At 39.8% G+C, this 15651-nt stretch overlaps 1 protein-coding gene across 1 annotated transcript in view; it reads left to right on the forward strand.

Moving 5' to 3' along the window:
• The window catches only part of LOC147999684 (putative Polycomb group protein ASXL3), a 47761-nt gene that overhangs the window by 17216 nt on the left and 14894 nt on the right, over positions 1-15651 (forward strand). Inside the window, exon 2 of the mRNA XM_087593607.1 lies at positions 13105-13187. Within this exon, the coding sequence (XP_087449733.1) occupies positions 13105-13187 (83 nt within the window). The remainder of the gene's footprint in view (positions 1-13104; positions 13188-15651) is intronic.

Here is a 15651-nt window from a genome sequence, read left to right on the forward strand (position 1 = left end):
GGCTCTGGGACATTTTTTTAATGTACTCATGTTTCTAAAAAGAGACAGATTGTGTCTCATTGAAAAGGTGCAGCCAGATAGATCTTCATGACACAAGGAAGGGGAAAGTAAGCACTGTCAGTCCTCCCTCCCTCCCTCCATCCCTCCTTCTTTTTTCTCTTTGCCCATATCCATCCCTTCATCTTTCCCAACACCCACTCTATGTTCTAGGTGAGGACTGGTAAGAGGCATTCCCGCTAAAGGGCTTTGCTTTCTTATCAGTCTGCTTTGGAGACCCATGTCCACAGAGAGCTCACTGTTGCTCAGATTTCTGATGAGATTCTTCCCTAGATACAGTAGACAGCAACAACTAGGTACTAATAGACTCCCTATTAACCAGATGCATTTTAACTCAGGCGAACAGTCTCTACCTGTTTAAGAAGCCCGTAGCCAACCCCAGGGCTCTACACCAGAATATTTTCTCAAGCGGGATGTAGTTAAACACAATACCTGACTTTAAATTTAAATCCTGGCATACTTTATCTGCAGAAGGCATTCATTTTCCCAGCAAATTTAATTTCTATAACAGTTTTGGCCTTTACACATCAGTGCAGGCATTTAATCATAACTCTTACAAGTAAGGCCGCCTCTCACTGTGGGGGAACACAAAACAAATTTTATCTTCCCACTTACGTTTCTTGTCATACACTGTCTGCACAGATATGGGCACAGATAAGCATCTAATATGTTCAACATGCCCGCCTTTGGGCACTTATGCTCTAAGCTTGACAAAAGAAGAAGTTGGTTTCTAATACTCGCACTGCCTTCCTATGGATATCTTACACTGGGAGAACTGGTTCCCTGAGAAACTGACTCCCTCTACTCCCAGTTGGTTGAGTTAGTATAAAAGATCACTGCCTGATACAATTTATCTTTGAATATAATTGAGTAATGTCAAATGGCAAGCTGTATAGAAGTGTGACTAAGACCTCCTGCAAGGGCTAATTTAGAGCTGGACTTATCTACATAGTCCCTGGGAAAGAAGATAAATATTTTGATCACATCAATGTTAATATTATTTCTATCCTGGTGCTAAAATGAGGTCTTACAGAACAATTAGCTCTTAGTCTGGTGGTAAGCAGAACTCATCTTGTAAAATCAGTTTAGGGACGATTGGAAGCACCAAGGACTATGATTTCATAAGGATTCTTGTGTTGGTAAAGTTTTGATATTTCGTTGTTCTGTTAATGAGATCAGCCATGTTTCATATCAATAAGTATTGATGGGTTGAACGATTGAACCTAACTCTGCCTGCTGTGTGCTCTGATCGATGCAGTCTTCATATTTCCAGCGTACAGCTTAAACTGCTCGACCAGAAGCCAGACTGAGGTAGCTGCTACAGTATGTAGCATGTAAGATTTGTCTTCTGAGAGTCCCATTGCTGACCACACTGTAGACTTTGCTGAGCCACCTTTGTCCACAGAGAGAGGAACACGGCCACAATGATCTCATTCCCTAGTCAATGACATCATTAACCAAAATTTAGACTCACATAATACCACGGAGAAGGTCAATGATTGGCCCTCCTCTGGTACCCAACTCCAGCCATCTCTCTATTCCACCATTACTCTTCTCTTCAACACACATGCATGGTTGCGCTCAGGCTAGGCAGACACCATTTCTACGTAGATGAGAACACATTTGAATGAAGTCGAAGGACAGACAGCTTTGTTTCCTTCCTTTGACGCTCTCCGTTTTCCTGATTCTTGTTAGGCTGGAGTCAAGTATCTGTAGAGATAATAATGATTTATCTTATTTCATTATGGTAAATGGATATGCTTGGTAAATATTTGTTAGCAAATTGCTTGAGGGTGATGGGATGCAATTGTTGGGATAAAAGCTCACTCTGAACTGCGGCGCCATAAGCGCTATTATCCTTGTCCTCTGTCAACATGTAAGTGGGCAGAATCACATAATTCCAAATAACAGTCATTGTATATAATTATCTAAAGATACATTTTACAGCTAATTCTTTCTGGCAGATAAATCTGAATGCTGTGTCATTTCATACCAGTGCTCAGGAATATTGCTAAGAAGTTTTCTTGACTTAGATTGAATGATGATTGATGTTTTGCTTCAGAGAAAATCAGTCCACCTCTATTTCCCTTTTGCTGCTGTGTATTATAAAATATGGCCTATGACTGTTTCAGTGTCAGAGTATTCATATCTGCTTATGTTTGGAATTGAAGGTCCAATTAGTTATTAATCATTATTAAATAAGTAAAATATATGCATAATTAGTATAGTATATAAATGGTGTGATAAACTTACTTTATTAGGTTTTATAAGTATGCAAATTAAAGATTTTAAAAGCCATTTACACTTTTCAATCCAAGAGTCGTATACCTGGAGAAATTATTTAGTGGTTAAGAGCATCGTCTATTCTTATAACAGATCTGGGTTCGATTTCGCGTACAGTGGCCCACAACTCTGGAATTCCAGTTCTGGGAGATCAAATGGCTTTGGGCTTCCTCAAGTATTGCACATGATGTGGTACATGGAGGTCACAGCAAACAAAGCACCCATTCACTTAAAAATAAAATAAAAAACCTTTAAAAAGATTCAGAAGTCAGAGAAGAGCATACATACATCTCTGTTACCTCCTCCTTTTGTTGGCTTTCCTTGGCAGTCTTAGTTAATGCTGGGTATTTTTATCTTTCACAAATGCTGACTTTATTTATAGATATGTGCATGTGAACACTGTATGTAATTGGAGGTTTGAGTTCTTATTTGTGTCGAGGCCAGAGGTCAACATCAGTTGGCTTCCTTAGTTCCTATCTACTTATTTATTTATTTATTTTTTTGATGTAAAGTTCAATTTGCCTTTCTGTTGCTGTGATAAAACACTCTTACCAAAAGCAACTTAGTGGAGAGGAAGATTTACTTCTGCTTGTACTCCCAAGTCCCGGTCCAGTGTTGAGGGATGCAGGGCAGGAACTTGAAGGAGAAGTCACAGAACAATATGGCTTGCTCACTGTGTCATTCTGAGTTCGCTTACTGCCCACACCTACTGGACACCAGATAGTGCCACCCTTAGTGGTTGGGGCATTTCCACATCACCATGCTAGACAGTCTTTCCCAGATATGGCCATTGGCCAGTTTGAATGGGGCAATTCTTCATTTGAGATTCCATTCTTCCAGATAACTATTAACTACTACTTTTAACACTAGTACATTTTACTGATTCCTAACACCCCCAGAAATTGCTGCCTCAGACTTGTCTAAGGGATGCCTTTGAACATGGATTCCACTCTGTTTTATCTCCACAAGCACAGGGCTGCATCTCCTTGTAGGCAAACACAGATGATAAACACCTTAGACTGCTATCTGTATATCTGGATTTTAGAAGTATAGTTAGGAATATAAGTTAGGAATACAGAGAGGAATATAGGCAAACTGTCATTAGGGAATGTAGTCATCATTCTATCATATTAGCTCTTGGGACGATCTACCCGGAGTATTTCCAATAATTATATTGAATGTTATGGGAGGTTTCATCATGTCTTGTTATATTCTGTGCTTGTTATGAAATACTCACTGAAGATACCATTTCTACCCACAATTGAATATTTTGTTATGAATCAACTGCGTTACTTTAGAAATATAGGATGTTTAGTTAATCTATAGACTTTCATTCTTTCATTCTGCTAGTTTGAGTACCTAATGCTACATTTTAAAATGGTCTTGGTATTAAGGACAAGGCTCTGGCCTAGTCAGAGAAACTCCATCATCTGACAGTATTTCTGCGTTTTGAAACATTGCATGGCGTGTTCATTTTTTGAATTGGTGGAGGATTCTTTAAAGAGCTCTAGGAAGGAGAGCAATGCTGGGAGGTGTGACCCCCCAAGAGCGAATAAGAAACAATGAAGGATCTTAATGACAGGCCATGGGAAAGTTTGCAAATAGATCCAAGAACAGAGAGTACTTTCTGAGATAGGGTCTCTCACTGAAACTGCAGTTCACTGATCTGGCAAGACTGGACAGCCAGCAGGCCCCAGGGATCTCTGTGTCTCTGTCTCTGCACTGGGATTCTAAGGACATGCAAGCGTACTCCAAATGAAATGCTGCTGGAGATCAATCTCAGGTCCTCAAGATTATTCCGTGAGCTACTTACCAATGAAAGCATCTTATATTTTCACATGCCATGTAAAAGCCGAGGTCCCTGTGTGATGGAGTTATTATTACAAGGAGAAATTATGCTTATATGCATGGTAGCATGAGACTGGATGGAGAATCGCTGTCAGTATTTGCTGTAGTTTATAAAAGATATGCATGTATTTGTCTGTCTGTCTGTCTCTGTGTTATATATATATCATATACACATATATATGACATATATGAGTATATATGCGTACATACATGTGCTTATAGGAGTGAGTACAGATTCTCATGTTCCAATGTATACTTATGGAAATCAGGATTACCCCAGGTATTGGTCCTCGCCTTCCGCTTTGCTTACGACATGATCTTTTCATCGCTCACCGTCATTTACAAACTAGATTGCCCTGAAACTTCTACAGATTCTGCTATCTTAGCTTCCCATCTTTCTTTAGGAATATTGGGAGGACAGACATGTATTAGTATGTCCAGAAACATGGGAATTTGAACAGAGGTCCTTGGGTTTGTGTGATCAGCACTTTACCTACTAAGCCAGCTCTGCAGACCTCTGGTATTGTTTTTAAGAAGGTAAGAGGGCCAGACCTTTGAAATCAGAGCTATTAAGCCTTATCTCAACTCTAAGTAAATTCTAGAAATTACAAAACAGATGGCTGTAAGCGTTTACAAATGGAAGTAAGATCCCTGGAAGGCATGATGGGTTCTTTCAGCTAATTCACGTCAAACTAAATTAATTTACTTTTGATAGGATTATTAGACTTACACATCAGGAAGATATGCCTGTTAGAGCTAAATTTCTGCCACTCATTTGACTTGATTCTATTGTTAAACTCCTTTAGAAGTGATGTACAATTATGAGCTGGCTGATAGTATAATTAAATGACTCTGTAGCAGATTGAACATCTATAGCCAAGAATATTGATTGAGGATTCATGATCAGTTTGGAACTGGTGCCCACTGGCAGCTGCAGACTTTGTTTGCTGTCACCCAATTTGAGTGTCTTATGAAGATTGGAGACACGCAGCATCAAGATCACACTCGCCAAGCGTGTGTGTCTGTCAGAACAAAAAGGGAACTGGACAGCTGGACAGTAGAATGACTGCAGATGAACTGTATACGCTTAAACCAATAGACCAGCTAAATGGATAAAATTACCCAGGATCACTGGATGATCTTATAGATTTTTTTTTTCTGAGCTCTGTGGAAATCTGGTGGAGGAGATTTCTGGGGGGTATTTAGCAATTATATTGGAAAGAAATATTTGCGACTAGTAAGATTGGAGAGGCTACACAAATGGATTTAAACATAAGTAGGGTGGAGAAAGGTGTGTGTGTAAATACATATATTTATATATACACATATACACATATGTGTCAGTTTTGGAAAACACACCTCAGATCTCTGATTGGAGCATTAGAATTTTAGATGCATGTGTCAAAAGACCTGGAAGTTTTTACTGAGTGCCTTTATGAAGAGGCTGCTAACAAGAACAGTGTTGTATTAGCTTGTCGTCATATGCCAATAAGAGACAGATAGCAAATGATAATCTTCCTCTATTACGTACTTACTAAAGGAAACAATTTATTTCTCATAGGACTTAACTGATATCTTTTAATGAGTATCATTCTTAAAGATGTGCATTTTGTGATGTTGGAAAACCAAAGACTCTACAATGAAGGGTGATTTGGATTGTTGGAATTGAAAATCTTTTATTTTTATTTGATAAGGGACTATGACATGTTACCAGTGCACAATGGCGTACTGGGCGACTATACAGTTAATGGAAGTTATTTGTGAATTTGTTCAACATAGTTTATTCGTTTGATTTTAAATATCTACGTGTATACATACATGAGTACAGCTACCCACAGAGGCTTGAAGAGGTCATCAGATCCCCTGGATTTAGAGATATAAAGCAACTGCAAGGTGGGTGATGGAAACCAAACTTGGATCCTCAGGAAGAACAACAAACACCCTTGACCATGAGCTATCTCTCCAGCCCCATACTTTGCTGTTACATTACTGGTTAGACATAGATCTTTATTTCATAGTACACAATCCTTGTATATTCAAATGAGACTATTAAGAATATTTTGAAGTTAGAGGAAAGCACACATTTTCCTTGATACAAAGAAAAAAGATGTTTTAGCAAGCAGTGAATTCTGCATGAGGTAAACTGGCTTCAGAGTTGTATCACAGAGAAGTCCTTCCTTATGAAAGATTTTTTTCATGCAGAATATATATATATACACACACACACACACACACACACACACACACACATATATATACACACACACACACACACACACACACACACACACACACACACACATATCTTAACACTTAAGTGATGACTATCGCTTTTTCTTTGTGGAGGCGTATGTATCCTTGAGGTGTCTTTCCCTTTTCATCCTTTTTCTGTATAATGAAAACATCACATCAGCCAAGCTGACAGGAGGATCTGTACAGTGCAGGTTCCCTTGTGCATCTCTGCTGGAATATATTTGGCCGTGGTCAGGGGACGAGGATGGAGAATATTTGGGTAACATAATAATACCTACTGCCCATCATTATCTTTAAGCTTCCGCTTTTAGAGTGGTGGGAAGGTATTGACAAGATTTGTGGTCCAAGGCTGAATACAAACTGCTCCCCACTTCAGTGCTGTTAGCCTCTTAACTGTCATTGCTGCAGGAAGCCATTGGGCTCATTGGGATGATAAGTGCTTCCCATTCATTATCTCGTTCAGTCCTCAGGACACATTTATGAATGATGAAGTGAAGAAACTGACACTCAGGGGGTTAAACATATTATCTAACATCAAACGGTGGCTTAGGGGCTCCTAGTTTATCTGGCTCTGAAACTCATAACCTAAAATCATTATTCTATAAAACATTCCAAATACAGAATTAATCACACCCTCTCTCCAAATTATCTTGGTCTTGATTATTATTATTATTATTATCATCATCATCATCATCATCATCATCATCATCATCATCATCATCCTTATTATTTGGAAAGCTATTTAGAGCTGCTGCAGTCTAGGGATGTAGATGTGAATAGGACCAATGTCCTTGATCTCATGAGGCCATCAGTATATTGGGAAGAATATCATTGAGCATTCACACTAATTAATGACAGGCTTGGCAGATTGTACCGTGGAAACATACTACTTAGACAATTATCCTACAGTTCAAGGAAATGGTGGATGTTAAGTGTGAGATTTCTGGGGAAGGCTTGATGTTCTATTTAATATCTCAGTTGTAATGCCTTGGTTTTGAAAACTGCTACGTGCTTGTGGGAAGGTGGATAGCAGAGTAGAGAGAGCCAGTCTGCCGGCTTCGCCAACCCCTTCCCCTCAGGAGGATCTCGAGCATATCTTCTTCTTGAGTCTTGGGGTACAGTGGGGTTGATTCTCAGGGATATTGCTTTCCGTGCCTCTTAAGTCACATTCTCACGAATGCTGCTGCAGCATGTAATTTTCCCATGAAACACACTCAAAGAGGACGAACAGTTGTAAGCATCCTCTTTAAACCCTTAATTAGGAACCAAATATGCTAGGAGTTGAGAGCAACCCAGTTTAACCATGGATAGCAGGCATGTGGCAGAGTTGTGGTATTTGGTATGATTTATTTTCTCTCTCATATGAGCACTGCCAGGGATCTAAATCCTAGTTACAACAAAATCACCAGTACCTCTGAGCTTTGGAGTAATAGAAATAGGAAAAGACTGTAAGGTTTCTGGGGCCCGTTGTTACAGAAGGAAGGAGCCCTTGAGAATCTAGCACACAGGCGTTCGTTGGTAAGTTTAGCTGCCTTTACTAAATCAGTTGTTTTTGTTGTTACTGTTCCTGTGCATGCTTTGTTCTTGCAAATGGTAGTTGTATGGCCCTGTTAATTCAATATTTCAAAGAATATATGCATAGTATATACTTATATATATATATATGTATATATAATGTCTTTCATGTATCTCAGAGTTATTTTTTAAAATTAAATAAGGTAATATGCCATGTAAAAATGAATGAAATAGTATATGCTACGTGAAAGTAATCTATAGCGCCAACTTCATAGTCCTTTGTCCAGGATGCAAGGCCTCCAACATCTAACCCCTGTCCTGAGCTTCCAGTTTGGCATAGAGGAAGATGCCCGAGTGGTGGTGAAAGTCAGGAAGCTTGGCCATCAATACCCATTTAGGTTCACACAAAAGTCAACTCTGAAACGATTTTTAAATTGTGAAGTTTTTTTCTCTTCAATCAAGGAAATAATGGCTCTCAGAACATTTTATATAGGGACCAAAGGGCCAAAAGTTTAACCTTCAAGTGGTCACTGGTCTAACGTGTTTATCTTAGATACACTGAGCATGCATTTTCTATTTGAGAGGCACTAAATAGTTCTGGAGGAAATCTTTAAGTGACGGACTTGGGATGCCTGATCAGAAAAGTACTTAAACGCAGCAACAGTTCTCAGGTAGCTTGTGCCTTAAGTGGACGCTACCCTCCTGTTCCTTCATACACAGGTGCCTCTTTCTTGAAGGTGCATTTCTGCTGGATCATGTGGCCTAGAGACGTCATCACTGCAATGAGATTGTCTTGCCATGGAATTGCATGAGCTTAGGGGGAAGTCCAATGGCATAACTTCCAGTTCTGTGAATTTGTGAAAAATAAAGAGAAAGTATCATGAGAAAGCAGACAGGTGATATACATGTGTGTATATGCTATATATCTATATATCTATATCTATCTATATCTATCTATTGATATAGAGATAGATAGATGGATGGATGGATAGATAGATAGATAGATAGATAGATAGATAGATAGATAGATAGATCGATCGATCGATCATATCCCATATTTCTGGTCTTGGAGATCATGGAGAGTCACTTTTTTGAAAAGTCATGCCAAATTGGAACCTCTTTTGCTTAGCAATGTGTATAAAGTAGTGGCTGAGGAGTAAAAAGACTTGAGAGAGTCAAGTTAACTAAGCAAACTGGAATTGCAAATACAGCTTCAATGTGGGCCCAACACCTACTTCTCAGAGAATTAGAAGGACACGATACAGACCGACCAGAGAGACAGTGATTCCTGCAGAGGACACGGAGCCATCTGGTCCTATGCTCCCGTCCTTTCTTACAGGGCTGATAATTTCAGGTACAGGTTCCCCAAGCAAAACATAGTGATGCCAAGAGGAGATAAATGATAAATGATAAAGCTCTCAGGACATGGTGTTTTGGAATGGATTATAAATTTTTACTTTCTAGCCAGGGTAAACAGTGTTGACAAGAGAGATAGAATAGAAGCATTCAAAAGGAGAACAATTAATATTATTTATAAAACACAAACAAAGAAGCAAAAACCCAAATCATTTCTGTTATGCTGTTGGAGCTATTTGGAGTCCAATTGCCTGTTCATACAGACAGTGATTAATACAGTTCAGTGGCTTATGTAGTATTAACAGTAATTTGCAAAGTAGTTTAGAGGAGTTACTTATAGTTGTAGCTGAAAAATAAGTCGATAGGAAGGTTATTTATGGTTTTAAAGTAAATACTAAATGAAATACTGGGCCTTAATTTTTTCAAGATTTATTCATGTTTCAATTTCAATCTCAGTTTCCCTGAAAGAGGTAAGCAATTGGGCACATAGCAGGGAATCAGAAGCGTCTAGTGTTCTGTAACACTGAAGTCTCTTGAAGTGTTACAGCTTCTGCCACAGTTCATGGGTTACTGGAACCAGCAGCAACCCTGCAGAAGCTGCAGACAGTGGTTTCCAGTTATAGGCCTTCAGGATTCAAAAATCTAGCAATAAGCATGAGGCTCTGACTGCTTCTGTCCAGATCAAGGGTGTGTGTGTGTGTGTGTGTGTGTGTGTGTGTGTGTGTGTATTATATAAGATGGATCTATGTTGGAAACATACTGTCCCACATGCTACATGGTAGAGAATGGTAGAGGATATCTCACTATAACCATACGTGACTTATGAAACATCAAATGGGAGAAAGATTGATGACTAATTATAAACGGAGGAAGAGGTTAAGTTGGAATTTCACCTGGATATAAAAATCAATATCTGCTTCATAATAAAATGTGAATTGGCTTGATCTTTTGCTGGTCCTGCACAGGAAACAACAACTTATATTTTTGTCTTAAGCGAGTGGTCCTGTCATTTGCAGAAGACACTGGTTTGCTCCAGTCCTCCCCACCCATAGATGTTTTACAATTCTGTCCATTTCAAAGTTGGTCCCTGAGCTTCAGGGAGTGGTTGTGATAAAAAAAAAATGTTCTCCTTGCGGCTGAGTACCTCACAATCATTTATTCTCAATCATTCTCCACTGGATACCCACATACCTTGAACTATATACACAGCACAAATTGGAGTAGATAAGTTATAAGGATAACAACACAAAAAGAAGATTGGAGTTAGGAAATAGAGGAGGATTTACATGGAGGCGATGGGGTTTAATATGATCAAAATGCTCTATATGGATTTTTTTTAAAAAATAGTCAAAATAACTCTTAAAAAGAAAATTAGAAAGTATGCTTTTTGGAATTGACAAGAAGCCAAGGAGTAGCCCAATGTTAAGGGCTTGTGGGGTAATGGACTGTTTATTCAGTATGTTGTGTGGACCTGAGATCTTGGGCTGTACTTGTACTCTGAAGGAGGCTTCCCCAACTCTAATGTACAGCAGTCTTGCCCATGAGTCTGTGTCTCTGTTATGTGATATATCATGCAGATGATACCAAGGTTGTGTTCTTTGAAGGGAATTCCTCCCTATCTTGTGCTAATATTCAATAAAACCTGTTCACCAGGAACCTTGTACTCTTCTTTCTCCTCTTTGAGGGACGGAGGATGGCTTCTGCTGTTCTCTGGAGTTTCATCTCCTTCCTGTTGCTCTTCGACCTCCTGATGTAATTCTTGTCACTTTTACGTCCTTCATAGAGTAGGAAGTATTATCATAGAGAAGGGAACAGGGCCATCTCATTTTTCTCAGTTGCTCGGAGGAGATACCCTGGTATGTAATACACTCAGGAAGACAAACAGTGGCTTCTCCACCTTGAGGAAGCCACATTTGCGTATTTCTGTTAGAACATCGTTTAGGACAGGATTCCTTCCTCTTCAGTATTTTATCATACTGAATGAGCTTGCCTTTAGAGGGTGCCAGTTCAGCTCAGTTTTCCTCCCCCCTACCTTACTGTCCTTCCTCCTTTCTCTCCATCCTGTCTTCTCTGTTTTCCTTCAGACATGCGAGATTAACGTTGTTTTGCCCATATCTACTGTGCGATCTCATTACTGTTCCCAGCATCACTTGCCGTGCGGGACAAGTCAACCCTTGGCTTGTTCCCGTGACCCCAGCGTGTCCTCTCAGTAATGGATAGTTGCACACTGCTCTGCTTACATTTCCTATTTTTGTTGTTGTTGTCTTATATCTGTATACTCTCTCCCCTTTCTGTATGATCAAGCCCCCCTTAGCTATATCTTAGCTTAGTTTCCTTCCTGCCTTTTCTCCCAACATTTCTACACTCTGCTCTTCATCTTGTACAGCTTTCTCTAAGGCTCCCTTTCTCATGTTCTGTTTGGCTCTCCAGTGTAATCCATTATGGGGATGATTTCCCTTTCCTATTGACATACAAGTTTCCTTTGCTAAGCGTTGCTAATATTTCTTTACCCTTTCAATGGGTTATCCGCTGTTAGCAAGATGATGATCAAGAGATGGGTGATGAGAAATTTGAGAATTGCAAATAGCAGACCAGAGAGGCTCGAATGTGAAAAGGACCACCTGTTTACCACACACTAATCAGTCTTTGCTAGTGGGATAATGGAAATTTGGCCATTGCTAGGAGAAAAAAGTCACAGACCTATTTTGAAAAGATTAGGAAGGCTGTTAGTGTGACCCTATTATTTTTAGTAACCATGATCCTTCTATTAAATAATGAGAAATGAGAAAACTTTAGTATCATTAAGCTGCACGGGGCCATGGCTTATGCATGAAGCTCCATTGTAAAAGCTTTAAATGGCTGTCATCTTCCCTTGGAGAGAAGGTCATTGTAAGGTTATGCGTTTCCAAATATGGTTCCTGTGGCTGCTGAGGAGTGAGCAGCATTCATTCTGCTGTATCACCGTCTCCCCTGCGTGGACCCAAAGCCCCAATAAATAGAACATGCTTAGCACACTGGTGCCTGTGAACCAATCAGGGGCCTTGTGTTGTCTGCCTGCTTGCTTAAGACAGGCATCTCCACAAAGATAGGGTATGGAGAAGAAGAGGGGAGGAAAATGGGGCTGAGCTCATAAGGCCAAAGGGGGCTTGATGAAAGGAGGGAGAAGCTCACTTGACATTAATTCAAAAAATGACAAAGACAAGAAAAGTGAACTGAACCAGGGTATGCCATGGAAAGGAGGGGCATTGGAACCTCTGTTTCTCTTAGCATTATTAGGTTTCATCATTTCCTGGTAAACAGCCTAGAAAGGTTTGCCAAACTGAATCTCATATGGTTGTTTTCCGACTAGCATTTTGTTCTTTGTATTATATTTGGGCTGTGTAAACACACATGGCTCTAGGAATGGAGCAAACAGTTCATCACTGAATATATCTTTCACCCTAGAATAATTAATATTAGGAAATGTTAATAGTTTTGTTCAAATACAGCCATTGCATGCTTTGGTTGACTTGTTTTCTTTAGGTTTTGACTCTCTTTTATAACATGTATGCTTTTGTCACATTTAAAAAAAGACTCCTCTACCTCCCAATCATACAGAAGTTGTTGATTTATTAGTCCAGATGGAAGAGAAATTCACCCTTTGTTTTCCAGAGTTGTGCAGTGAGGACTGACTTGGCCTGAAATTCTCTTCTTTAGAACTTAAGGGGGAGACCATGTGCTTCAGACTAGCTTTCATTTTGCATGCTTCCCTGTATTAATCTGAGAGTCTCACGATCATTTTCATTTTTTTAGGCACTAGAAAAACACCCCAACTCCCCAATGACAGCAAAGCAGATTCTGGAGGTCATTCAGAAAGAAGGCTTAAAAGAGACAAGGTTAGTAGCCATTTTTCAAGTTGTTCTCTGTTTGCCGACTAGTACCCTCCGTTAGGGGAACCAGAAGCATTTCCAGAGTTACCACTGTAGTTGACGGTGAAGGAAGTAACTACCCCCCAATTATCTGGCAGTTGCAAAACACGTGGGTGACCTAAGCTTTCTCTTGAGCTGCCTGTGAACATAATACCTCACCTTTGGTGGGTTGATACAGGATGGTCGTTGGTAACAAAGAAAGCCATTGTGGTTTAGCCCCACGGCATAGTCACTCCTCTTTCCCTCAAGAGCAGATAATGTTTCTGAAATTAAGCAATAGAAGAGAAACACTTTTACAGGCTTAATAGATCCCGGGATATAAAGATGAGCAGCTCTGATAAAATTCAAAAGGCCTATCAAATGTGGCTGAAAATTTAGCTCTCTTATGTTGAAGGCTTCTACCCTGAGTGACTTTTATCAGATAGTGAGCCTTTCTATTTATTTTCTAATGGTGGCTTTATTAAGATAGGAGTCACATATAATAAAATTTGCCCTTTGGTGGCTTGTATCTGCAGTCATCCTCACTACTGTAAAACATTTCCTTCATCCTAAAATGACGCCCCATACATACCAGTGTCCACTTGCCTCAACCCCCGCCCCACCCCTACTGCTTTAGCCACTAATCCTGGCATTTTTCTATAGATAAAATTCATGTACGTAAATATGGCCTTCTGGATTTTCCCCCACTGTTACTATTTCAATAATGATGCTTATTGTAAAATATACTTAGAGTTCATTCCTTTTTGTTGCCAAATAATTTTCTGTTGTGTGCGTATACAACGTTTTTTTGTTTGCAATGATGGCCTTTATATATCGTGCATTAATCTTACGGCTTTGCCTTTGGCCAGCTGTTGGGGACCACACAAATGGCAACCTTCACAAAGAACAGAGGATGTTTGTCACGTGACATTGTATCACGTTGATGTGTGTGCTTGTCATTAGCTGTGTTACATCAGACAGACATCTGTGTGGGCCAGCTCTCTGCAAGCTGCGGACCCAGCGACATTGTAGTCACAGTGGTTATACGTTGATGGGAAGTAAACTTACTGAGATGCAGCTTAGTGCTCTGAGGTTAGGATAGACAGGCAGAGAGGACTGAGGATCCCCGAGGTGAGCTTCTCTCCCACGTGGATTTTACCTATGATGCCTATTAAATCAGGAGAGGAAGTAATGTTAGTCTGTCGCTCAATGAATGGCATCTTTTCCAAGTGAGATCTATAGACTTCAAAGTCAGTGGGATGTAGGATAAAAGTGCTCACATTTTCATTTCAATTCAATGGATTTTTCCCCCCCTGGCCTCCATGAAGAAGTAGAATGAGATGATATAACCACACCGTGTTGCCAGTTTGTTTCCACAGTGGTGGCAACAGTGGGAGTCCATTTGCTCACAGTGCCCAGGAGCCCCTCAGTAGGAAATCTGGATTTGTGCTGGATTTCAGCATGAGAAATTAGGGGATATGATGAGGAAAATTGACAGTTTTCTCTTTGCCAATCTGTCAATAATCCTAAAACTACTTATGCTATCAAGAAAACATGGAAAATGTTCGTGCCAAAGTCAAAGGAAAAGAGGAAGTCACCATCTAAGTATGTCAAATGCATAATCTTCGTTCCAGGGAGATCTGCTAACACTGTTATAAATTGTACTCCTAGAAGGAGATATTTGAAACACATCCATTAAAAAAACAAAGATGTATATCTCTGGCTGGGGAGAGGCCTCAATGGGTAAAGTGCTCATGGCACAAGCATAAAGAGCTGAGTTTGTATTCCCAAGAAACAAATAAAAGCTTGGTTATGGTGGTGTGGCCATAATCCCAGTGCTAGGGAAATTGAAACAGGAGGATCCCTAAAATTCACTGGCCAGACAGCCTAGCTTATTCCATGAACTAAAGGTTCAGAGAAAGACTCTGTTTCGAAATATGAAGTAGAGAGTAGCAGAAGAAACCCCAAAATGAGTTTTAGATTCCATAGTCCTATGCACTCAGACATGCTGTCATTCTTGAGCGTGTACACACGTGTGTACCACACACAGACAGGTATTGTTATCCAAAGGCATGACTACCACTGCTGTTTTGAGCTTGATATATGCAGTTACTACAGTGTGTTGTTCAGCAATATTCTAATTGCCATTGTGATCATAATACTAACACGCCATGTTTGCAAAGTGTTCCTTTTTGCAGTTGTGCTCAAAAGCAGCCTACATTTATGCAGTTAGCAAAATAAGTCAGAACTGTAAAGTAGAAATATCTTTAAAGAGCAATTAGGAACACTGAAATGGAACACACAACTCAGGTGTCCCTAAATTCATCTCCCCTTAGTGCATCATTAATGTGTCCTTTTGTGTGAAAATTATTGTGTGGCGAGTCCGGATAAACTTGTGCTATTATTAAAAAGATTCCGGCAGGCAGCTCTGAGGTGGGATAGGAAGGGAAAG

Source organism: Rattus norvegicus, chromosome 18, assembly GCF_021556685.1.
Source record: "Rattus norvegicus strain SHRSP/BbbUtx chromosome 18, alternate assembly SHRSP_T2T, whole genome shotgun sequence".
Lineage (NCBI taxonomy): Eukaryota > Metazoa > Chordata > Mammalia > Rodentia > Muridae > Rattus > Rattus norvegicus.